This window comes from Mus musculus, chromosome 13, assembly GCF_000001635.26.
Source record: "Mus musculus strain C57BL/6J chromosome 13, GRCm38.p6 C57BL/6J".
Lineage (NCBI taxonomy): Eukaryota > Metazoa > Chordata > Mammalia > Rodentia > Muridae > Mus > Mus musculus.
In genome coordinates, this window is record NC_000079.6 from 63400870 (window position 1) to 63428318 (window position 27449).

General features: G+C 40.8%; 1 protein-coding gene across 29 annotated transcripts in view; it reads right to left on the minus strand.

The window, feature by feature from the left end:
- Positions 1 to 27449, minus strand: part of Fancc (Fanconi anemia, complementation group C) — a 195959-nt gene that overhangs the window by 99536 nt on the left and 68974 nt on the right. For 11 of the 29 annotated variants that reach the window (XR_003950426.1, NM_001042673.2, NM_007985.3 and 8 more), the window contains exon 2: positions 1973 to 2169. The exons of 5 other annotated variants lie outside the window; for them this stretch is intronic. Coding sequence is in view for 18 of the 24 variants with exons in the window: in XM_006517087.4 (XP_006517150.1) it covers positions 1973 to 2169 (197 nt within the window). In the remaining 6 variants the exon portion in view is untranslated. Of the gene's footprint in view, positions 1 to 1972; positions 2209 to 3232; positions 3633 to 5227; positions 5387 to 27449 lie in introns of those variants that run through there. 13 more of the 29 variants (XM_011244476.3, XM_030247147.1, XM_011244481.3 and 10 more) reach the window with 4 other exon arrangements.

Genomic DNA, 27449 nt, shown 5'->3' on the forward strand with positions numbered 1-27449 from the left:
GATTTAACAGGATAAGAACTCTGTAACTTGTAAAGGAAGGAAGGTGCTGAGGCACTAAGACGTGTGTCTCCGTGTTACAGCCGTGAATGTAACATGCTAAATGACTATGCTTCATTTACAGCAGCCCAATCTCTGAGATGATAAAACTATCAACCAAATAGAAAATGGCTTAAAATAAAAGCACAGTTTTGGTACACAACTAGATCTTTCCCCACTTTTCTACTTTCCATAAAGTTCAAAAGCAAGACAATACTCAATACTGAGTGTGGGAAAGCCAAAACAGTTATCCAGGTAGCGAAGTGAGCCTCAAAGAGATGACAAGGGGAACCTGATTTAAATTGACTTCCGCCCGTCAACCGGATCGCACCTGGTCAGTCTGATACCAGGTGGTTCATTGTCAGCATATTTAAAACACAAAACAATTGGAGGGAAAGTTCCCAGGAAACAATCATTCACATTTTAGGTTGCCAGGAAACAATCGTTGCTAGTACACAATAAAGCTTAGAGTGTGACTACTTAGAAACTCCTTTTCAAGTATATGCAACCATAAGAAGGGGTTCCACAACTAAAGGACCTCAAATCTAGTGTGGTCTCTGACTCGGATAGTAAAGAGGTCAGCAGGCTACATAGTACATGTGACACCCTTCCTAAAGATGGTTTTATTAACTGGGAGAGCCTGGCATAAACATTATGGAGGCTTTGGGTGAGGTCTGCCATCACAGATAGCAAAAAGGTCACCAGGTCACTAACAATATCCACTCTCAGCTTTCTGGGTAGGAAAACAAGGTATTTCATCTCCACCATTGAAGAGAGGCCCCTCCATGTTTAACATTCCTGGTTTCCTTAGTGATCTGTGGGCAAAAAGACCTCTGTGTCCCAGATGCTGCAGCAGGAAGTTCCTCATGTGGTCCCAGCACCAGAGGCTGGCCCTAGACTTTTTAAGACCACATTATAGTCAAGTTACATAAATCTTACTAAAAAAAAATTTTTATGTCAAATATCAGTACCAAGTTCACATAGTACCAAGTTCACATTGCCTTTTAATTTCTAAGAACGTATGAACTCATTATCTACAGTATAGCCTACAGTAACCTACAGCAATCTGCTCTTCAAATTTCTAATTTGCTTCTTTGATGAACAGACAGAAAGTATTATAAGAGAGTACTTATGTGAAATAACAATTAGACTCTCGTTTTCAAATTTAAAAATAAATATAAAACATTAATATGTCTATAATATGAAAACATAGCTCCTACCTGGCAGTGGTGGTACACACCTTTAAATCCCAGCACTAGGGAGGCACAAGTAGGTAGATCTCTGAGGCTCTCTGAGTGTGAGGCTAGCCTGATCTACAGAGTGAGTTCTAGATCAGCCAAAGCTGTAAGCAATGTATGTCAACAGGCAGATAAACAGGAGTATAAACAATAAATTACATAAATGAAGACACTCAGAAATTTATTATTTGAAAGGATCTCTAAAATGTTTATTAGAAGAGATCTTAATAGAGATATAGACAGTAACAGGATCTTACTATCTCTTAGGAGAACCTACTTGAGAGCAGAGCTGAGGAAAGGGCAAACAGTCTAGAACCCCTAGGAAGTTTGAAGGGCTCAAGGACAAACCCCATTTACTTCCTACAGCAAACATCAAAGCCCTGTAACCTAAAAATGATTTGCTTAAGTTTAGCATACAGTTTTGTAATAGAAGGCTTTAGCTAACATGCTGAAGACCCTGGGGCCCTGGGTTCAATTCCAAACACTGCAAGAATTAGTAGATTTATTAATTTTCTTGGCCAAGTAACCTCAAATAGGTAAGAAGAAAAATAATGCTTTGTTTTGTTCTTTTACCAGAAGGTACAAAAACAGCCCTTGTCTGCAGCATATATCAATAAATTCAGTTCAGTCAATCACAAGTCGCTAACTCTAAGTAGCTCTCTTGAATGGTGGAGTCCCCAGTGTCACAGGATACTTACCATCTCCTTCAAGATTTCATACATCTGCCTCAGGAACTCCTGGAACCCGGACAAGTGAAGACAAGTGTCCTTCTGGGTTTCCTCAGAAGAGGCCTGTTCCCATGCAGAAAGCTTCTGCAGCCAAGACTGACAGTCAGAAGCAAGGTCTGCAGACTCCTGAGCCATCTCTGAGAGCAGCACTGTCCCTTCACAGCAGCCTGCCAAGCAGCACAGGAAATGCTGAGCACACATCAGGTCTTCAGAGAGGGAACAGATGGAGATTCAGGACAGGCTCTTCTATCAGCACATTCAAGACCCATCAAAAGCGAAGGCAGATTATAAGGGATGAAAACAGCCTGCTGGAGACCCTGGAGTCCTCTCTGAGTCATTTTAAACATGTCATCCTGCTTGTAGCTCAAATTTTAACATCTGAACTTTTTTATCATGAGTAATGTCGTTACTAAAAGTCCTTACACTTCCACAGGAACTCACTAACGGTGGACAAAAAGCCCAGCTGATAATGCTTTATATCTCCAGACGATTGAGCCATTTTTAAATGTCCTGAATGTGAAGCTCATTTTTGTTTTCTAATGATGAGAAATCAGAAACATCCACGGGTATTAATCTACAGTCTGTGCCTGAAAAATGCCTCTGATATACTGATATGCATGCCTAGCTTCTCATTTAGGTGTAAAAGAATCCCATGCATTACTATCTAAGGAACTTTCTGTCCAGTTCCTCTTCATTTCTCATCAGGGGAAAAAGTAATGTCTTCTTCACTTTAAGCAATCTGCTTAATTAGACACTGCTCTGGGGACCTGGAGCTGCTTTGTGGGTTGTGTGAGCTATGAAACCTGAGGACAAGCCTCCTGGGACATGGCTGTAACTCCACATAGTCCTTAGAGCTCACTGGACATAACCTACCCGGTGGATGTACACCAGGTTCAGTGAGAGATCCTGTCTCAAAAAATTAACAGAGATAGAGGAAGACACTGAATGTCAACTTCTGGTCTCCACTTGCATGCAAAAAGGGTGTATGCACCCACACATATGGGCACATCTACACATACATCACATACACACATAGAAATTAATAAAAGGTTAAAAATGAAATTTTAAAGTACTGTTTAAATGTAAAATCCATTCACAAGAAGTCATATTTTCACAAAGCAAGACATATCACATTTACTAGGTGGTAGACTCATTAAAAGACAAAATAAATCTGCTAACCCTGACTTCGTACCCCAGAAATAAATGTAAGGAAGCACAAAAGGAGTTTACCTCGTCAGGGTGTGGAAGAGCTAGGCCCCTGGACACCAGGGCTCCCTTCAATCCAGTGCCCATAGTGCCCCTGTAGAGAAGGGCAGTTCCTCTCAGACCCCTGAGCATCCCTGGGACAGGAGAGCATGCAGAGCTCTCACCTCAACGGACTGCACTTAGCATAATGAGTAATGTAAAACATTTCTCCTACTAGGTGCCAACCCTCAAAGGAAGATGGCCTTCTCCCAAGCAGAACAGCCAAAGAAACTGGAGGTGACAACTAAGCATGGGGATTCAAAGTGGCATTTGAAGTTCTAAAGACTCAACCAAAGTGGGAGCCAACAGGAAGCTACTAACACAGGACACACATGCACACTGCCAAAATGGCATTTAGAAACCATTGGTCTGCATTATAGACCTGGTGCAAACCCTTCCAGGTCTCAGTGGCCAAGACCTGCCACCCCCACCTCCCACTCCTGTATCCCCCACCCAAAGTGTAACAGCCACTTCTAGCCCCTTAAGACTCTGGTGGCCAAGCTCTACCCTACAAAGGAAAAAAAAAAAAAAAAATAGCCCAAGATCGGGCCACAGAATCTCAACAATCCCTGAGCTTCCCAAGACCAGGCCACAGAATTCCACCAATCCCAAGCCACCTGGACTGCCTCATCTCCTCCAACCCCCAAGAAAGCCTATATAAAGCCGGACTCCTGGTCAGATCTCTTTGCTGCTTCTCATTCAGGAAGAGGAAGCCACTTAGTTGTGTCTTTCACAATAAATCTCTTCTCTGAGGTTTGTTGTACAGTGTGACTATGTGGTATTCATTGGCTCCCTCCTGTCCAGACACCTTTCTCTTCAGAGCTGCAACACTTGTACTAGGGAACCCTTTCTCCTCAGAGCTGTAACTTACACCTGGTGCCTCCCTTTCTCTCACTGTCCTCATCAAAGCCATCTATAAAACCCTACCCATAAAATAATGTGGAACTTCACGAATTCCTTCCACCTCCCTCCTGGATTGTCACAAGTATCTGCAGGTCTTGTGCGCTCCTTTATAAACCCTACAAACACAAAAAACAACTTCTGTACATGTAAGTCACACACACTACACACTTAACACTCCTTCTCTTTTTCACAGCTTCTTTAGAAAGAAATCCAGCTCAGCAGGGGACGGGGAGGGAAAGGACACAACACACTACAGAACCCACCAACTCTTTGTGGGAGTCTCCAGGCACTGCACTCTCAGGCCTCCCTTGCTTCTGGTCCCCAGCATGGCACACAGCCAGGCCAGCTTCAGACATGTTCTGGAATACAACTAACACCCCCCACACACACACCCCGCCCCCGCTTCCAGATCATTTCCCTGATGTCTTGATAGGTCTTCACTCGTGTTAAGTACTCTGTGCATTTATTAATTTACTCAGTTATACCTTCCTTTGCTGGCATGTCACTTCTCTGCCTTCCTAGAATGTAACATGGCTGACAAACACTTAATATACATCAAACAAACAATTCTCTGGTAGTTTTCAAAGTACAGTTTTAACCTACATGTCATAGCAAAACTTCTCCAAAGAATTTAATTTTTAAAATGTAATACAAGACCTTTAAAACTTAAAGTCTGTGCCCTTATGTATCAATCAGGGTTCTCTAGAGGAACAGAACATATAAAATAAGTTTTTATATATACGGGATTTTACACACACACATACACACACACACACACACACACACATATGTGTATATATATATATATATATATATACACTTGTAAGTATTTGTGGGAAATATATGAATATATAGGATATATACATATATACACCTATGTAGAATACATAATATACATTATGCATACATACATAAATGCACACACACACACATATATATACACTTGTAAGTATTTGTGGGATAATATATGAATATATAGGATATATACATATATACACCTATGTAGAATACATAATATACATTATGCATACATACATAAATGCATACATATAAAGAGAATTTATTAGAGTGGCTTACAGACTATGGTCCAGCTAGTCCAACAATGGCAGTCTACCAATGGAAGGTTCAAGAATCTAGTAGTTGTTCAGTCCACAAGGCTGGCTGTCTCGGCTGGTCTGCAGTATATGTCAGAACCCTGGAGAAGTACGTTCTAATGCCAGTGAAGGAATGAACTTTCTAGGGAGAGTGAAAGCAAATAGGCAAAGAGAATAAGCTTCCTTCTTCCATGTCCTTAAGACGGGCTGCCAACCAAAGGTGTCATCCAGATTAAAGATGGATCTTCCCAGCTCAAAAGATCAAAAGTAGGTCTTTCCATTTTTAAATAGTTTAATTAAGAAAAATCCCTCACAGGTAAATCCAGTCACATGCATTCTCATTAACTGCAAATGTAGTCAAGTTGACAGCCAAGAAGCGCCATCACACCTCAGAATAAGAAAAGACAAATAAATAGAGTTTGTATATTTCATTCGGCATTGAGGGAAGGTCAATTTAGATATTGAAAAGTAAATCAAAGAAAATTTCACAGAAACAAGGGGCCAAAACTCACTATTTTATTTTCAAAAATGTAAAGCCAGCCTTAGCTTAGACATGGAAAGTTGTTCTGTAACGATCACTGCTGAGCGACATTTTCATGTCTCGAATGGCTACCCCATCAGTGGAAACCTTTGAACTCTGCAAAGTCTACAAAAGTCCCACCCAACTGAAATTCAAGGAACTTGGTCCTTTTCAAGTTCTGTTGGAGACCATAATTGCTCACAGATGTTAAGAAGGGATGCTTCAGGTCACTCAGTCCTGACCATTATTCTTTAGGCATAGTTAGGGCAGAATAGTGAATGGCAGTAGAAATTCTAAGGTGGTCATTACAAATTAATCATGACCATTTAAGTAATATACCTTCCCAACCACTAGAGTTAGGAACAGCTAGAATGACAGCAAGTGGGCACATATAATTTACAAATGCAACATTGTGAATGTAATTAATGCCATCAAATTTACACAAAAATTGATAATTATGTGCCCTTCATATTTTACTTGCACGAAAGAGAAATGGCTGTGTCTGGATGCCTCAGCACAGCTGCCCACCCAGTTGGTACCCACAGGCCTGTCTGTTGAATCCATTTATCCTAGAACACACCATTGCCACATGCCTTATGGGAGGTTAGCTCTCCCAAAGACCAGCAGAGAATCTGCATTAATAAGAGATTTTCAACATTTTGTTCTTGGGGACCCTTTTATACTCTGAAGCTTTTCTAGAAACCACAAAGAGCCTTGGTTTATAAGGGTTACATTTTGGAATATTTATCATAACAGAAATTAAAACTGAGAAAACCTTAAAGCACAAGAATACACAAGCCCACATCCACTAGCTACTAGCCTACAAAAGTTGGCAACTCCACTGCAAGGCAGGGAGGGACCTCAAGGGACAGGGCAGAGTGTTTACTGTTTTCTGCCTTGAGAACCTCCTGAACAATCCCACATTGTGAAAAGGGCCAGTATGTACACGTGTGGTTCTTCCATCTTCTTACTGTTAGGTAGAAACATGCGCTATACAATGTAAGCTTCAAAGGATCTTAGAGAAAAATTACAATTTTGAAATTTTTTCCACTTTAGACACTATAGTCTTCACAGAACACCTATAATGATAGAAGTTGCCTTAAACAAAAGTGAGGAGCCTGAGAAGGCTGGCCGGGACCTCCACAGGAGAACTGGGGACACAAAGGTCACTGCAACAGGGCAACCCTCCTCCTGCTCAAACCAGTTCTCATCAGGTTTTTTATTAAAACACATTTTACCTAGATCCTCTCCAAAGTACCTGGTTTTCCAAACATATTTCTGGAAACCACGGGTACACAAAGTACTGGGCACATAGTAGGAACTTACAATTACATTATACAAGTGTGCAGAAAGTAACAAGCCTATTGCAGCTCTTGCAAGAGAGAAGATACACAAAATTTATATTTGTTTTGTATTGGTAGAAGACTTTGTAGCTCACAGATTGTCAATATTTAAAACAAAGCTAACTATAAACCACACAGTATCAAAAGCAGATGCACACTGTACTGATCTGAAGGCCAAGAAAGCATAAAATTGCTTTCCTTTTTGGTCTGAAACATTTCCAAACCAGAAGTATCAGAAGTAAGTCTACGAAGGACAAATAAGGCCCATAAACCAAGTGGTATCCTGGTATGAAAACAAAACAAAAAAGCACTAACTTTTCCCCATTTCCTATAAGTTGAGTCAATCTAACCCTCCTGTTATAAAAGTAGCACCTAAGAAGAGTCACCAACAGAACACTACAAAGCACAGTTCATGGACACTGAACAACAGTCGACACCTCGTCTGTAATCAGTGTCATTACAATGACCTTGTCAGAAATGCCACCACTACACTCCGTTAGTCAATATAAAATTAGACATGGAGGTGCACTACACCTCAGAGGCACACTGTTCTTCCTCCTCCGTGGCTGACAGTCACCCACTGATAGACTTAACCTGTAAAAACGAAAGGTTCTTTCCTATAAGATTGGTTACTTTGCTCCTGTGTTTGTGGTATTAATGTCATAACAGCATACTCTTCTACTCAGGAAATACTTATAAAATAAAAGAAATCGGGCTATAAACACTGCTCAGCAGTTGAGAGCACTGGCTGCTCTTCCAGAGGACCCAGGTCCAATTCTTACCACCTTCATGACAGCTCACAACTGTAACTCCAGTTCCAGGGGATTCAATACTTCACAGAGACATATATGCAGGCAAAACACCAATGCTCATAAAAAAATAAAAAAAAAAAAACAAAACAAAAAAAAAACAAAAAACAAAAAAAAAACAAAAAAAAAACCATAAGAAAAGAAAAAGAATAGAACAAAACAAAACTGTATTTCCTTCCCCCAAACACCAAGGTTTGATGGAAATAGGAGAAACTGTTTTGTTTTTTTTTTTCACCTGAGATAGCCCAACCAGAATTACAGGCCTGAAATTAAGAGGTAATTTCCAAACAACTTTCAACAGAGGCTGACTCTCCGGAATTGGAGGTGCCAACTTCAAATCAGGTGCACTGTGTGTATTCTCTTCAACCAGCTGTGAAGACTTAAAGAAACGTGATCTGGGTGGTAGCTCTAGGGCTTTCCTGCACTCTTCAGACAGGTCCCCAGTGTTTGGGGAATGAGCTTCTCCCTAGCCTGATTGCTTTTAGCCACAGCAAGGACCAGTGCACAAAGCAATAACAGAAGCCCTTCAGCAGCACTAGGAGGCTATTCTTCAACTCAAAGTCTGCCATCCTTACCCTTAGACTCAGGCACAAACACTATTTACACTCTCCATCAGCACACCAAAAGCCTACCCAACAACTCAAAACACAGCGACTCTCACCCTCCGCCTCACCCACCCCCACCACTCCCACACTACCCCCACCACTCCCCCACCCCTCACCCCTACCCTTGAATAAACAATGACAACCTACTACTGCCCAGGCAGTTTTGTCTTCATCTCTGTAGATGACACTGCAGGCTTCCAGTTAAGTCCATTAGAAAAAGTGCTGAAGAACACATTAGTATTTTGTCTTGAGTTTGGTTCTCAGTGGCTGTTATAAAACAATGACCAAAAGCAACTTTAGGAGGAAACAGTTTAGTTGGTTTACAGGATATAGCCACCATCAAAGGAACCCAAAGCAGGAGTTCGAAACAGAAACAACAAAATAGTGCTTAGGGGTTTGAACCTCGTGATTTGTTCAGCAGGACCACCTCCCTAGGGGTGGCACCACCAGAAGTAGGCTGGACCCTCCTACGTCAATCATTAATCAAGAAAATGGACCACAGACATGCCCAGAAGCCAACCTAATGGAGGCTCCCTCTTCCCAGAGAGAATAAGTTGACAACCAAGGTTGGCTCTAACATAATTAAAATATTAGACACTGGCCAGGCTTGACGGTGAACATCTTTGAGCCCAACACTCAGGAAGCAGAGAAGATGAAGGTGGATGTCTAAGTCTGGTCTACAGAGCCAGTTCCAGGATAGCCAGAACTACACAGAGAAACCCTGTTTTGAAAAGTCAAAAAAATAAGGAAGAAATTGTCTTCTTGCCTTTGTCACTGGTGACTTGACTCTGAGTTTACTTCTCCTCTCCATCTTTGCTTCGAACAGGAATTTATCACTCACCAACAAAACCAAGAAAAGATGCCTGCACATTTGTAGGAAGCCATTTTACACTAGGAACTCAAACACACTTCTAGTGAAAAGGCTCCTGCTCTCAGGCAACCTGTGGCCAGTGAGTAAGATCAAGGCCTGTATATCAACAAAGCTTACCTAAGCAGGGTTTCTCACTCTAAGAACAGCTGAGAGCCCCAAGGACAGGTTCAAGTTATTTTTTTTTTTAATCCTGTTAGGTATCACAAACATAAACTAGTAAAGTCCTATGCTTTTAATACTTGTAAAATTAAAAACTAAAAATCTGTAGAAATTTAAAAGTACAGTTTTTACCCATGTAAACACTTGAACAAAGTCCACATGGCAAATGTCTAAAATAAGTGAATTCAATGGACAAGAGTGATTTGACTCAGGTGATACCGTGGTCACTGACATTCACTTCTGACCAGCTTGACCCTGACTCTATGGGCAGTGTGGCATTGCCAGCCACTTCCCTCTTCAAAGCAACAACGGAATGGCAACCTCAAGGTGAGGTCAGACGCTATAAACACTTTCATCTCTGTTCTTTGGTAATGTATCCCAGCATTTCAAGCAGAGCTACTTGTGTGCCAACACAAGCAGCTAGAGGCAATGAAAGTCCAAGGCAGTACCTGGTTAGGCAATGGAGGTGTCTGGAGACTTTTTTATTTTAATTTTATCTTCAAAAGGGTAAAGAGTAAGTACAATCTTTCTAGACAACTTGAGCATGCTAATGAACCCCACCTACTTAATCGTCCTTATCTTCGGGGGCCTGCAAGCCTCAGAAGGAGTTCCTGTAACCGTGTGCTGAGGGCCACTGGACTCATACAGAAGCAGCTTTCTTGTGGTTACGTTTTAGTTCTGTATATAACCAAGTACCTAACTTTGTTTCCTTTACACTCTCAGCCCATGGCTTCCTGTTAAGACAGCACAAGAAATCCTCTTTGATGGGCTCTCTACTCCAAACACAGCGACCAGACGGGACACATCAAAGAGAAAACCCAAAATGTTGTGGTGAAACTAAAAATATATATAAACACTTCCTGAACTGGAACCAGGACAGAAACATAAAGATTCTACCTCGGGAGGAGTTTTGTGCCTCTATGCTTAGAAACCCAAACCAGGCAGAGAACTGCAGGCTAGGCAAGCTGAGAAGGGGACATCTGAACTGACATTTCCGAATGCAATGCCTTTTCACTCAACCCAGCCTGTTGGTGCTGTGCAGTTCGGATCAACCTGATCCAGGCCTCAGCCAGCTTCCTAGAGATGAACTGTCTTATGGCACTGCAGCACCACCTGCTGAAGAGCCAAAAAAAAAAAAAAGAAAAAGAAAAAAAGTCAATCCACAGCTGAAACTGGTTGTGGAGGGATGGCCTCCACATCATTCCAACCAGCTGCTTTCTCTTGTTTTTAAAACTGAAGCCAGTGCTTGCCCAAACTGCCTGAGAATAAACAGTAACCCCTCTTACTTCTCCCATTGCCTGTAATCACCACAGGAAGATGTGTCTGCTTCCCTCACCACAGCGCCAGCCATCTCAGGAAAGACTGTTAGACTCTATTCACATTTTCCATGGGGCTAAGGACACAGCTGAGGCAGCAGAACACAGCCAAATCAACCCTTTCCTCCCCAGCTTGCTTTTGGTCATGGTTTTACCATAGCAACAGTAACTGTAACTAAGACAAATTGGTACCTGGATCATGGGATATTGCTGTGACAAATCTGACTAGGTTGTTTATTGGAGGATTGTTTATTGGAATATTTATTGGAACATTAGGCTAGAAAAGCCAGTGAGTGTTCAAAGCTTAGTGAGCTATTCTGAGGGAACGTTAAAGATAAGATTATTCAGAGCAGGGGCTGGAGAGATGGCTCAGTGATTAAGAGCACTGACTGCTCTTCCAGAGGCCCTGAGTTCAATTCCCAGCAACCACATGGTGGCTTACAATCATCTGTGATGGGATCTGATGCCCTCTTCTGGTGTGTCTGAACAGAGCAACAGTGTACTCATATACATAAAATAAATAAATCTGGGGAAAAAAAAAGAATATTCAGAGCAATGCAGACAATGGAGTCCTGGGAAGCTCCAGAGGGAAGTTTAAAAGCCACCCAAAGACTCTTATCAGGGCTATTTGCTACTCTGAGCTGATAATCTGTGGTTCTGGTTGTCTGGGGCTAAAGAGTCAGCTGTGATTAACAAAGGACGAGAGCCACTAAAATTAAACCTTTGCTGGGACAGTTGATGCTGGTCAGCTGGAGCGAAGAAATCAGTGGTAGTTTTGTTGTTTGTTTGTTTGTTTTTAAGAGACATGGAAGGAAAATCTGCAAAGTGTTTCCCCAGAGTTGGCACACAGAAGCTGTGTTTCAGAAGTGCCCAAGACTTGGTAATGTGTAAGACCATCCAGTTGGTGCTAGTTTTGAAGGCATGAAAGGGTCATAGCAAGCAAGTGGGGCTTGGCACTCTGAGAAGCCAGGACAGGCCATTAGAAAAGGTACAGCCTTAGTAGCAGTTGAAGTCCTACGAAGGGATCGTGGAGACAAGATGAGGCTTGGCATGAGGAAGAGAGCCCTGAAGAAAATCACAGTCCAATTACAGCAGAGACCCCAGCATTTTGGAGACGCCAGTCCATGGGATGTCATGGTCATCTTGTATGGCCGCCAAGGACAGCAACAGCAGTGGAGTGGAGGCTGCCAAAGCCTGGAGGACAAGTTGTGTATGCTGTAGAAGATGGAGCCAGAGAAGTGGTTTAAGCCTCTGGAGAAACCCAGAAGACTGTGAGTGAATCCCAGCATTGGACATTGATTTATTTACACTTTTGAAGTTGGTTTTGCTTTGTTCAGATTGTGACTGTGCCCTGGTTCTTCCCTCTTGTAGAAGGAAAGTATTTAATTTTCATTTTTACAGGAGACCTTGGTTGAGAGACTGAACTTTTAAAAACATATTATGAATTTTTAAAAGACTGAATATTTTAAAGAGACTGAACCTTTAATATGTTTGAATTTGTAAAGACAATGAGACTTTTAACGTTATATTTTACATTATGATATTATTATTAACATGCCATCTTGGGGAATAAATGAGAAAGAAAAAGCTCTAACTGAAAAGTGATGTTTGAGTGTCAAGTTGACAAGAGTGTCCATTGTGCTGGCTAGTTTTATGTCAACTTAACACAAGCTAAAGTCATCTGAGGAGAGAGCTTCAAATCAAGAAAATGGCTTCATAAGATCAGATTGTAGGCAAGCCTGTAGGGCATTTTATTAATTAGTGATTGATGTGGGAGGGCCCAGCACGTTGTAGGTGGGGCCACCTCAGGGTTGGAAGTCCTAGGTTCCATAAAAAAGCAGGCTGAACAAGCCCTGTGTAGCAAGCCAGTAAGCAGTGTAGCTACAAAGGAGCATTCCTCCCTGGCATCTGCACTAGCTCCAGCCTGCAGGTTCCTGCCCTGCTGGAGTTCTTCACTGCTTTTGATGAGCTATCACATGGAACTGTGAGTGAAATGGACCTTCTCCCACCACTACCACCAACTTACTTTTGGTTATGGTGTTTAATCACAGCAACAGTCACCCTGGGACATCAACACCCACATGGCGACTCACAACTGCCTATAATTACAGTTGCAGGGATTCAACACCTTCGGACCTACATAGACGTTGCATGCAAGGGGTGCACATACATACTCAGGCAAACAAACATACATATAAAATCGGCAAATCTTTTTAAAAATTAAGTCAGCTAAGTAGTCACTCATACAAGTTTGTGGGAGTGCATCCAACCAGTTTCATTTTCTAAGGGCAATTAGGAAAATATACAAAAAGCTCTAAAATGTTATACTCTGTAAGAATTAATCCATTTCTGGAAATTTAATAAAAGGAAATAGCCAGAGATGAACACAGTGGCTGACATAAAGTATGTATATTACATACTTACAATCAGCAAATAATTAAATAATGTATAATACAGCAATAGAAAATGACAGGGGCCACTGGTCTCATTTTAGAGGAATGTAGTTAGTGGATGGGAAACTGCTTGTCTAAATTAAATTTGGAGTTATGAAATAATTCATTCATCATGATTGCAATTTTATTCTCTATACATAAATACATGCATATACAATGCAAAGCTGCTATGGCTATTTCACGCTCTTTACTAACTCCCAAATGTCCTATGGTAACTACACACTGTTTCTGTTCTGTTCCCAGTCCAGTGTGATTTATGCACCTGAAGACTGACATCTGAGATTAACCTCTAGCCTTCATAACCAATAGAATAAAAAGGCAAGATGGCCAGGTGGTGGTGATGGATGCCTTTAATCCCAGCACTTGGGAGGGAGAAACAGGAGGATCTCTGTGAGTTCGAGGCCAGCCTGGTCTACAGAGCTAGTTCTAGGATAGCCAGGGCAACACAGAGAAACCCTGCCTCAAAACAAATCAATCAATATTAATTAAACAAATAAATAAAAGCAAGATGGCTTTAATGGCTGATGATAAGTATCCAGGTAACACACTGTGCATGTAAAAAAAAAAAAAAAAAAAAAAGGGCAGTATAGTCTGTAAGTCAGGAAGAAAGGTCAAGAACTCCTCAGAAGTTACTAGAATCACAAGCATTCTAAGTGCCCAGGCTTTTTATTTATTTATTTACCATAAACAGAAATAGTTTTTAAATCAAACTTATAATTCCTTGTCTTTTAAAAAGGGTACCTTAATGTTTGAGCACCTGGGCAAAAGCATCAGGAGATGCAGGCTCTTTGTCCACACACCAAATGGGTACAGGGTTGCTGCTTGCATACATGACATTTATCTTTATGTTTTAACATAGAAACATGCTAAGAAAATATAAGTTCTCATACTTAATGGTACATCTATCCATCTTTCCCATCCCATACATCTTCCCCATCTCTCTCAATCCCATTCATCTCCCCCATCTCTCCATCCCATATATCTCTCCATCTCTCTCCATCCCATACACTTCCCCCATCTCTCTCCATTCCACACTTCTCTCCACCTCTCTCCTTCCCACACAACAGTCTCATTTGGAGGCTCCAATGGGTCCCTCCACCTGTCAGAGGCAGCGCCTCTGTCTCTTGTTCCTACCTGCACAGAGTTCACCAGAACTCCACAGCATCTCCACAATTACAAAATGTCATCTGGACATGAACACTTCCACCAGACCACCTTAAATGAAATGCAGTCATTCAAACTTCATTTTGAGGAGTTAAACGACAATTTTTTCTTTCCTGTCTTCAACAAAAAGCCAGGCATATGCAAGACAGGAACTGCATAGAATATAATTTCTTTTGTATTTTCTTCTAAATAAAAAAGCATTTCTGCCCAGGCAGTGGTGGTGAACACCTTTAAACCCAGCACTTGGGAGGCAGAGGCAGGCAGATTTCTGAGTTCGAGGCCAGCTTGGTCTACAGAGTGAGTTCCAGGACAGCCAGGGCTACACAGAGAAACCCTGTCTCAAAAAACCAAAAAACTAAAAAAATAAAAAATAAAAAAAGTATTTCTGTCCTCCTTATCACATAAAATACAAAAATTTAATACTAAACATACTGGATTTAGTATGTACTTATTGGGCACTGCCAAACAGCATTAACATTAATTTCTCCAGCTGATAAGCAAGCCAGTAGACAAAGGCAGGAAAACCATGGGTCATGAAAGCAGCACCTCACCTAAGCATCTGGTTGGCAACTCTGCCAGCAGAGAGGCAAGAGTGCCAGAGCAGCTTAGCCACTGCTTAAGGCCGTCTTCTCCCTTTCTGGCTTAAACCTGTAACTCTCTAGGAATCTCCCCAGAAATGCCATTTACAGAGAAAAGGCCTGTCCTATCTCCCCGTGTAGCCCTAATACAACCTGGCTTGACCATATCAGCTTCTAGTTCCATCTAAGGCATCTCCAGAGCCATGCTGAAATCCCACTTAGCAGAAGAGGTAGGAAAGGGAAAAAAGCTTTCTTAGTAACCTCTGACATGTTATTTGAAAGCCATCAAAATGGTATGGTTGGTGTATGTGTCTGGTACATATGGCTAGTGCTAAGATGTTTGATGACTATTCTCCCTTGGTGAGCCCACACTCACGCATGACTGCATCCTTCTAAGTTCCTTACTCCCAATCCTCTGCTTATGATCTATATTAGAACATCCTTTGTAAAAACCCAGCTCTGCTTTTTTGTTTTTGTTTTTGTTTTTTTTTTTGGGGGGGGGGAGGGTCGAGACAGGGTTTCTCTGTTTATCCCTGGCTGTCCTGGAACTCACTTTGTAGACCAGGCTGTCCTTGAATTTAGAAATCCGCCTGCCTCTGCCTCCCAAGTGCTGGGATTAAAGGCGTGCACTACCACGCCCAGCTCCCAGCTCTGCTTTATACGGGATAGTCCTGAAATTCTTTACTGTATTGAAGCCACAAACCCGGTTTGGCCTGAGTCAAGGTCCCTAAAACATTAAGGGAGCTCCTTAAGCTGCCAAAGATAACGGCACAAAGCTGTGTTTCCACGTCTCACTGCCAATAATAAGGTCCTCACTCTCCCAAGTTCAAGTTATATTTTTCTTTTATGTGTAAGAGTGTTTTCCTGAATGTTTCTACAACTTTTCAAGGGTCCTCAAAATATTCAGACTTTTAGAAAATTGTTCTGAATCTTTAAAATATCTGGTAGGAGGGGCTAGCAAGACGGCTCAATGGTTGAGAGCACATAATGCTCCGGCAGAGAGTTCTCAAAAACCTAAGAGCAGAATCACCACCTCAGCAAGCCATTCATTCCAGGACACACCCCTGAGGACTCCAAGAAGGCACACCAGAGAGCTGGACATCCGAGCTCCTCCTGCACTACCCACAACAGCACAGCTGTCCATCAATGGATGAATAAACAAAGGAACAGTGTATATAAGCAACAGAACTTCATCCAACTATAAACAAGAATGAAAAAAGGCAGGAAAATGGATGGAGATAGAGGGTGTGTCATGAAAACTAAATAAGACTCAGAAAGATAAATGATGTGTTTTATCTCATATGGGGAACCTGGAATAAAATTATATGTGCATGTCTATATGTGCAGGGCAGAAAAGTTGAAAGGGGCATAAAGCAGGGGAACATGGAAGCTTTAAAAGAAGAGGGAAGAGAACAAGAGAGGGTAGTGAGATTTTGTGACATCAAAGCAGAAAAAAGGTCTATTTTAACAGGACCAGCAAGAAAAGGAGAGTGAGTACAGGACAGAGTGGAGGGTGAACAGCAACAAAGGGTTAGGGTACATATGCACAAAATGCATTACTTTAAAAAAAGACAAAAAAAGAGAAAATATACAAAAATTGAAAAACTTTACCTTAAATGTGAAAAACAGAGGCAGTCTCAAATGAAATTATGAAGTATTATAATCAGTGACACACACAATGGGTTGTAAGAAACTACTGTGGAAGTTATAACCCACAAATCAGATAATCTCAGGAAATAAATTAACCCTTAGAAACTCAACCTATAAGACTGACTCATGAGAAAAACAAACAAACAAACAAATTCTAAGCAGACCAATAAAAGTAAAGAGATTGAATCAGTAAGCAAAAGCTTTCCTAGTACCAGAAGGCCTTCATAGAAAATGTCAAGTGTTTAAAGAAGAATGAACATCAATCCTCCTCACAATATTTCAAAAATGTGAAGAGGAAGGACAAATTCTAAACTCATTTCCAAAGACCAGAATTGTCTAATACCAAAGCACGACAAGAACACTTGAAGAAAAGAAAATCACAGGCTGATATTTAAGATAAGCTTAGAACTACAAAAATCCTCAAATACTAGTAACCTGGGAGTGGAGATACGGCTCACAGACTAAGAGCACTGACTGACTGCTCTTGCAGAGAGTCTGGATTCAGCTCCTGGCACCCATATGGTGACTTACAACTGTAATTCCATCTCCAGGGGATCTAACATCCTCTTCTGGCCTCCACAGACACTGTATATACATGGTAGATGGACATACATGCAAGCAAACACTCACACACATAAAATAAATCTTAAAAAAAAATACTAGTAGGGCTGGAGAAATGGCTCAGCAGTTAAAAACACTGACAGGTCTTCCAGAGGTCCTGAGTTCAATTCCTCCCAAGCACTTGCTGGCTCACAGCTGTCTATAAAGGGATCTGATGCCCTCTTCTGGCATGTCTATGTACATGCAGACAGAACACTCATACGTTCTAATTAATTAATTAATTAATTAAAATGCTAGTATTTAGTGCTGCATCAAAAGGACTATATGCTATTAAGAAGTGAGTCCTAGATTCAATATCCACAAATCTATGAATGCATCTCATCACCATATCGAGGATGAAAGACAAAAACCATGTGGTAGGGGGCTGGTGAGATGGCTCAGTGGGTAAGAGCACCGGACTGCTCTTCCGAAGGTTCGAAGTTCAAATCCCAGCAACCACATGGTGGCTCACAACCACCCATAATGAGATCTGATGCCCTCTTCTGGTGCGTCTGAAGACAGCTACAGTGTACTTACATGTAATAAATAAATAAATAAATAAATAACCATGTGTAATATTGATGGATGTAGATGGATGTAGAAAAGGCAACTTACCAAATCCAGCATCTTTTCATAATGAAAACTGAACAGATTAGGTTGTGAGCCAGTGCTCAGAAGGACTCAACACTGACACAATGAAGGCTATGCTTGCCAGGGTCACAGTGAGCATCACACCCAACACAGAGAGATAAAAGCTTTCCACTAAGACCAGGAACAAGGCAAAAATTCCCAGCCTCAATATTCAACAAGTATTCAACAAGTATTCAACAAGTATTCAACAAGTTGAGGAGACGTCAGAGGAAGGAAAGCAAAGGCATGCAAGTCAGAGGAAGGAAAAATGCCTCTACTTGCAGGTGGCATAGAGAGAGAGAAAATGGACTTCCAAAAGCCTCCTAGAACCGAGGCCTGATTCTATAAAGCTGCAAGGCATGAAGCCAACAGCCAAACCAGCAGCATTTCTGTACATGAATAAGAACTAATCAAAAGAGCTTCTAAATTTTCATTTACATTATTTACAAAAACAATGCTTTAAGTGAATTTAACCTAGGAGGTGAAAGGTCTCCACACTAAATATAGTTCAGTGTTAATGATGGACACTGAAGAAGTTACACGATAATCCATGTTGGTCATAATTGGGACACTATTAAAATGCCATTCTAACCAAGGCAGTCTGCAGTTTCAGTACAATCCTTTATCAAAATTGCATGGACATTTTTTCAAAGAAACAGAAAAAATAAACAATCAGAAATTTCATGCGCTCATATGTAACTACAAAAGACCCCACAGAGCCAAGCCAATCTTTTGGTTTGGCTTTTCATACAGGGTCTCATGTATGACCTTGAACTCCTGATTCTCCTGCTTCTGCTTTCTGCTAATCTTTTCTCAGGCTGGCTATACAAACTCGATCCTTTTTGTTAATCTGAGCACAGAAGACAGCAAGAGCCCCCAGTCAACCATACTATCAGAGAGACAACTCATATTCCAGTGTGCTGCTGTACTGTTTAATTATGCTGTCTCAGAAGACATTAAACACATTGTATTGAATACATTTTCAACTTACAATCACATTTTCATTTTGTAATAACCTTACAGGACCATAATCCCAAAACAAGCTAAAACTGGTTATGCCTAAGAGATGGTATATACAATATTTGACTTTTAGGTTAAAGAAAATTTCAGAAGAGAGTGAAGGATGCTGCTTAGGTTCTTGATGAAGAAACCAGGTGCTTACAGAGGACACACAGGCAGGAACTTACTTGGAGAGCAAGATATCTTGAGATACAGTAAATGCAAGACAGTGTGGAATCCAAATGAAGAAATCCAATTAAGCTGTGGCCTATGTGGATACACAGGTCAGAAAATAAACCTAATCAAGGTTCTGAAAACCACCATCATAGCGAGGTAACTAAAGCCATGTGATGGGATGAGGTAAGTCAGAAATGTGAGCAGAAGGACCAAACTAAAGACAAGAATGTAAGTGGGTTGGAGGGTCTAGTTAGTCTGTAGACATTTGAGTGAAGAAATCGGGGTAAGGAAGTTGGGTATGACAACAGTTATGTAAGGAGCAAAAGCCTTTCCCCCTGGCATGGTTCTACTGAGAACACACATATCAGACCTGTGGTAGGCAGCAGAGGTATGCCCACCCCTTCTGCTTTCTGCTGTAGCTTCCTAGTTTAGTCTGCTATATTGAAGAAAGTTATTGTCATCCAAAATAAATACAGATCAGTGAAATCAGGCAATGTCATTCTCCTTCCGGTCTCCTCTTATTTAGCAGATTTGGCATGGCTATCAATCATCGGTGCAGTCAAGCAACTCATAAACTGAAGTACAGACTCATTCTTCCATGTGACACAAGCCAGAAGCCTATCCCAATGCACATGAAAATCAGAGCTTCAAATACTGTACAACTCAGTAATTATTTTGGGATCCACATATTAAAAATACTAATGTGTACGGTTCGGAATAAGATTCTGAATTGCAGTCATGTTCCTAAAGTAATTTTTTTTATTCAATGTTGACAGGCCAAAATATATACACACATAGCTTTAGTCTCATGATACAGGCACATACTATCTTCCCTACTTTTAACTGCATTTAAAAGTAAGGGTCTTCCTGTATAAGTGTGCAGAACCGAGGCCAATGAATAACTAGCTTCTGAAATCGACTGAAATCCCTAAAATTTGTAATGAACAAAGAAGGAGCTCTTGAGGGCAGCAGTGCCTAAGCAGGTAGAGAATGAGGGCAGCAGTGCCTAAGCAGGTAGAGAATGAGGGCAGCAGTGCCTAAGCAGGTAGAGAAAGGGCACAGAAGCCAGACTCTGGAGACTCAGAATGGGAATGTACAGCACAGAATGGGTGCCACTTAAGTCAGCCTTTCAAGACTGTTTGTTGAAACCTTTGAAGATATCCATACAAATTCTAATACTCTATGATTGTAAATATGCCCAGAACCACTGAAATAGAAGGGATTATACAGTAGAACAGAATGTAATTAACTGTAATTGCCTTCCTAAAAGCTTTTCCAAATACAGTCACTCTGCAACAAGGCAGGGGGTGAAAGAATGTGTAGAGTTTCAAGCTAAGAATCTGGAGGTGGTGGCATGATTCAGTCCACATCATAGCCCTCTGCTCTTTCCTAACTGCTTTCAGATCATGAGGTCCAACATTTGTAAATGATATCATCACCCCTGACAGCCTAGACTAGAGGCTGGCTTTCCTGCCTGCTCTCACCATGTCAGTCTATATCTGAGCAGGAAACCCCTTGAGATCAACTGAGATTAAAACTTAGCTTGAATCTTAAAAATAGATGCTTCCTTCTTAAACAGTATAGACTAGTCATACCATAGGACAGAAAACACAGTCCTTTAAGAGGGCTGCTTGTGAGACTGACCCTGAAGCTACTGGGACCTTCAATTCTAAAAGGATTCCTATCACCATAGCTACTAAAAGAGATGTGCCTAAATTATCTGCACAAATATGTTGCATGCAAAGAACCTGATTCCCAGGATAGAACATGTATGTTGAGACCCTTGGTAAAGAACGCTTCCCAGGAAGGAAAGCTTGCCACAGAAGGAGTGCTGGTGAATGTGCCAGAGAGGGCTTCTGAGTCTGTGCCTGCTTTCCTACAAAATCACACCTCTGTTCTCTCTCAGCTGACTTTCTCAGTGCCCTTTTTTAATAGTCACAGCCATATGCTGAGTCTGTGACTCTTCCTATTAACCAACCATCTGGACTCGAGATGGTCCAAACTAAACCAATGTATCGCTTTGTTTGCTGATATTACTAAGTATCTATCTCGCCCCTAAAATAGTTTCCAATTCCAATTTGCAGCAACTTGGATGGTTCTCTCCTTCCATCCAAGGATCATCCTGGGAATCAAACTCATGTTGTCAGACTTAGTAGCAGTTTTCATCACCATGTTGAGCCATCCTTTCAGCCCCTATAGTGAAAATTCATCTTTCCAGGCTCTTCTAGAACCTGTACTTCTTCTTACCTGGCCTCAATCTGGTTGACTTCCTAAAATTATCAGACCTACTTGACCAAGGCCATCAACCCTGTCAGCGTTTCTGCAACCAGAGGGGATGGTCTCCAAAAGAAGACAAGGGATGTTTTAAATATAAGAAAGAAAGAAAGAAAGAAAGAAAGAAAGAAAGAAAGAAAGAAAGAAAGAAAGAAAGGAAGAAAGGAAGGAAGGAAGAAAGAAAGAAATCTTTGTTTCTTCCTAATAAAAAATAAAAACAATCATATTCCCAGAAGTATCTTCATGTTTTCCATAGGGAAGCACCAGATACTACCCTGACCTGCCTCATGATTTCTCTCTTCTAAGTATCCTCACCTGCTGGTGGTCCATCACTCTCCCCTATCTCTCCATCCTCAGTGGGCTCAACTACTCTAAGCCCTATAGTCTCTCCTGTAGAGCCTGCTTACCATAGGGCATATATGCCAACCCAGGACACTGCATTCTTGATACTTGTGTTCAAAAGGGTCTGAACTGATTGTGGTAAAGGCTGAATGGGAGCCAAAGGCTCCACTCAGTGAGGACAGGATCATGGCATAGGATGCATGCGGTGCAGTCAAGGCTGCAGAAAATGAGTGGCTGAAATTTTCCCATAGAGAAAAATCTAGACCAAGATGATTTATTGTACAATGTCTATCAAACCTTTTTAAAAGGTTTGTCAAGTAAATAGCATGAATCCTTCACAAATTCAGAAAAAAAAAAACAAAAAAAAAAACAAAAAACCATGCTTTTCTGAGACAACACTGTACTGCAAATCAAGCCCATGGTGCACAAGAGGGTCATCATGTCAGCCATTTCTGTATCAGATCTAGCACTTGTCAAAAGACAACCAAAGATAGGATCAGAAGTGAGGAGGACACAACATCTGCCCCAACACTGAAAGTAACTGGGAGCAGTGGGACCCAGGCACCCAGGAACTCCACCCAACCAGTGGCACAGGTTCCTTCCAGTCTGGGCCGGTGCCCTGAGCAGACCTTGAGCTCTAACTCTGCAGCCAGTCCCACAACACTCAGAGTAAGCTCCACTCCCAGGTGCTCTAACACACCCAGGATCACAGGTGTACAGGATCCCAGGAGCTTGGTCACACCAGGTTCTCAGGGGCCCAGAGGCAGCTTGACTCCAAGGAACTCTGACACACCCACGATCTCTGGATCACAGGATCCCAGAATCACAGGATCACAGAGACAGCTGAACTCTGAGAGTTCTGACACAACCAGGATCACAGGAAGGACAGGCTCCAGTCAGATATATCGAGGATAGGTAGCACTAGAGATAATTAGATGGCGAGAGGCAAGCGTAGAACATAAGCAACAGAAACCAGGGTTACTTGGCATCATCAGAATCCAATTTGCCCACCATAGCAAGTCCTGGATACCCCAGCACACCGGAAAAGCAAGATTCGGATCTAAAATCACTTCTCATGATGGTGATAGAGGACTTTAAGAAGGACATAAATAACTCCCTTAAAGAACTACAGAAGAACACGGGTAAACAGCTAGACGTCCTTAAAGAGGAAACACAAAAATCCCTTAAAGAATTACAGGAAAACACAATCAAACAGGTGAAGGAAATGAATAAAACCATCCAAGATCTAAAAATGAAAATAGAAACAATAAAGAAATCTCAAAAGGAGACAACCCTGGAGTTAGAAAACCTAGGAAAAGATTAAGAGTCATCGATGCAAGTGAAAGACTCCAAGAGGAGCCCCTCGCTCAGGCCTCAGGACAATAGCGGACACCCAAGAACTCACGACAGACCGAGCTTGTTGCAAACCACATGAGGCTTTATTCAGGGAAAGCCAGAGCTCTGGGGACGACTCATATCCCACGCATGGGGTAGAGGAGTCGACCTCGTGGGGAAAGAGGTCCCAGTTTTTATAGGCCCTCAGAGGGGAAAGGAGAAGGGGGAGAGTAGGGGATTTCCAGATCTAAACAATGACTATTCTCAAGAAATGGGTATGGGAGGGGTACAAGGAAAGAGTCTAATGAAGGTGCAGCAATGGGCACACACCTGGTCAGACATTGGCAGACACACAGGTTCAAGGAGTGGCCAGAGCATTGTGCACCTCTATTTTTCTAAATCAGTGAAGCTAGTTCTGCTAACACTGACGTCTATCTTGCCAATTTCAGGGCTTCTGTGTCCTTTTACATTCTGCCAGGATCTTTCGCAAGCATCACCAAAAGAATACAAGAGATAGAAGAGAGAATGAATCTCAGGTGCAGAACATACCATAGAAAACATTGGCACAACAGTTAAAGAAATGCAAAAAGCAAAAAGCTCCTAAACCCAAAACATCCAGGAAATCAAGAACACAATGAGAAGACCAAATCTAAGGATAATAGGTATAGAAGAGAGCAAAGATTTTCAAATCAAAGGGCCAGTAAATATCTTCAACAAAATTATAGAAGAAAACTTTCCTAACCTAAAGGAAGAGACTCCAATGAACATATAAGAAGCCTACAGAACTCCAAATGGACTGGACCAGAAACAAAATTCCTCCCGTCACATAATAGTCAAAACACCAAATGCACTAAACAAAGAATATTAAAAGCAGTAAGGGGAAAAGGTCAAATAACATATAAAGGCATATCTATCAGAATTACACCAGACTTCTCAACAGAGACTATGAAAGCCAGAAGATCCTGGGCAGATGTCACACAGATCCTAAGAGAACACAAATGCCAGTCCAGGCTACTATACCCAGCAAAACTCTCAATTACCACAGATGGAGAAAACAAGATATTCCATGACAAAACTAAATTTACACAATATCTTTCCATAAATCCAGCCCTGAAAGGATAATAGATGGTGGCGCACGCCTTTAATCCCAGCACTTGGGAGGCAGAGGTAGGCGAATTTCTGAGTTCTAGGCCAGCCTGGTCTACAGAGTGAGTTCAGGACAGCCAGGGATATACAGAGAAACTTTGTCTCGGAAAAAAAAAAGGATAATAGATGGAAAACACCAACACAAGGAGGGAAACTACACCCTGGAAAAAGCATGAAAGTAATCTTCAACAAACCCAAAAGAAAATAGCCACACAAATATAATTCCATCTCTAACAACAAAAAATAACAGGAAGTAACAATCACTTTTCCTTAATATCTCTTAACATCAATGGATTCAATTCCCCCCAAAAGACATAGACTAAAGACTGGATATGTAAACAGGACCCAGCATTTTGCTGCACACAGGAAACTACTCAGTGACCAAGGCAGACACTACCTCAGAGTAAAAGGTTGGAAAACAATTTTCCAAGCAAATGGTCCCAAGAAAGAAGCTGGAGTAAACATTTTAATATTGAATAAAATCAACTCTCAACCAAAAGTTATCAAAAAAGATAAGGAAGGACACTTCACACTGGTCAAAGGAAAAAATCTACCAAGATGAACTCTCAATTCTGAACACCTATGCTCCAAATGCAAAGCCAACCATATTCATAAAAGAGACTTTACTAAAGCTCAAAGCACACATTGTATCTCATACAATAATAATGGGAGACATCAACACCCCACTCTCATCAATGGACAGATCATGGAAACAGAAACTAAACACAGACACAGTGAAACTAACAGAAGTTATGAACCAAATGGACCTAACAGATATTTACAGAACATTTCATCCTAAATCAAAAGAATATACCTTCTTCTCAGCACCTCACGGTACCTTCTCTAAAACTGACCATATAATTCATCACAAAACAGGCCTCAACAGATACAAGAAAACTGAAATAATCCCATGCACCCTATCAGATCACCATGGACTAAGGCTGGTCTTAAAACCAACAAAAACAACAGAAAGCATACATACACATGGAAGCTGAACAACTCTCTACTTAATGATAACTTAGTCAAGGAAGAAATAAAGAAAAAATGTAAAGGCTTTTTAGAATTTAATGAAAATGAAGACACATCATACCAAAATTTACGGGACACAATGAAATTAGTGGTAAGAGGGAAAACTCATAGCTCTGAGTGCCTCCAAAAAGAAACTAGAGAGAGCTTACACTAGCAGCTTGACAGCACACCTGAAAGCTCTAGAACAAAAAGAAGCAAATACACCCAAGAGGAGTAGACCAGGAAATAATCAAACCAAATAGAAACAAAAAGAACTATACAAAGAATCAACCAAACCAGGAGCTGGTTCTTTGAGGAAATTAAAAAGATAGATAAACCTTTAGCCAGACTAACCAGAGGGCACAAAGACAGTATCCAAATTAACAAAATCAGAAATAAAAAGGGAGACATAACAACAAAGTATATCTTTTGTTTGTTTTTTGTTTTTCAAGACAGGGTTTCTCTGTATAGCCCTGGCTGTCCTGGAACTCACTTTGTAGACCATGCTGGCCTCGAACTCAGAAATCCGCCTGCCTTTGCCTCCCGAGTGCTGGGATTAAAGGCGTGCACCACCACACCCGGCTAACAAAGTATATCTTAAAATAACTATTCTGTTTGTTGAATATCAACAGTTGAAAATATTAAAATCATGTTCCACAAACATCATGGAAATAATATTGATAATTTTTTCACTGTGCTTGAAATTAACATTTTCTTAATGTTTAACTTCAAAGAGTTTTTGCTATTTTGATTTTTTTAAGATTTATTTATTTTATGTATATGAGTACACTGTTGTCTTCAGACACACCAGAAGAGGGCATCAGATTCCATTACAGATGGTTGTGAGCCACCATGTGGTTGCTGGAAATTGAACTCATGACCCGTGGAAGAGCAGCCAGTGCTCATAACTGCTGAGCCATCTGTCCAGTCCCAGCTTATTTTGAAATTTTAAAAATATACTTACTGATAAAATAATTTCTCTCCATAATCTTTTTTTTTTTTTTTTGGTTTTTCCAAGACAGGGTTTCTCTGTATAACCCTGGCTGTCCTGGAACTCACTCTGTAGACCAGGCTGGCTTTGAACTCAGATATCCGCCTGCCTTTGCCCCTCCCGAGTGCTGGGATTAAAGGCGTGAGCCACCTGATAATCTTTTTTAAGTAAACTGATTGTTAGACAATGTACACAGATATATAATTCATTTTAAATACTCTTTCACTATGTCAGGTGGTATCATGTTTTTTAATATATTTCTTAATGATTCATTTTTAATATTTTATGCTATTTTACTATGCTTAACTCCCAAAGAATATTTTGTGTGTTTTAAAACAATTTAGTATTCAGCATTAGATATAGGATCCTCAGTTATGGATAGTATTAAATATTCATTAATAATATTTTTAGGGTATGAAAAGATATGAATATAAAAGTTGACCAAATTTTTTCGTATTATCTGATTCTCAAAATACTCAATATTATTAATATATATGATGTATAGAACACATTTAAATAATAAAAAAGTTAAGAAAAAAAGACAAAAGACAACCAAGGCAACAAGCAGTTAACACATCAAACAGGTAGAAATGTCTCACCTCCAATACCTGTCCTAAGAATCCACAACAACCTAGCTATAAGCAAGTTACCCCAAACCCCAAAAGAGCTCCGAGAGACATTAAGCCCAATGCCTCCACATTGTACTGAAGTTGAACAGAAAATATCATATGAAAATTACACATAAAACTGTATTCACAGAGTATATGGCATCATGTACTCTGTGAATATATATATATATGCCTATGAACTCACAAAGAATTAAAACCCACTGAAAGTAAACAACATCAACAAGGTTCCAGGACACAAGATCGACATACAAGATCAACTACATTTGTATATAGTGGTATCAAGCAATTAAACAATAAAAATTTTAAAGCAATTTTTATGTTTGTAAGTATAAAATATAAAAAAGCCTGCCAAGCGTGAGAACACACCTATAGTTCTGGCACTCAGGAGCTAGGTAGAAGACTAAGGAGCTGAAGGCATCATTCCTACACAGTATGAGGCTAGCTTAAGACACATGTGACCCTGTCTCAAAAAAAATTAATAATCTTCAATATAAATGTGACCAAAAGGGCAAATCTCATATACTAACACTTACTAAGAACACTGAAAAAAAATGATTCTAAACAAATGATAAGGGCTGGCAAGATGGCTCAGCAGGTAAGAGCACT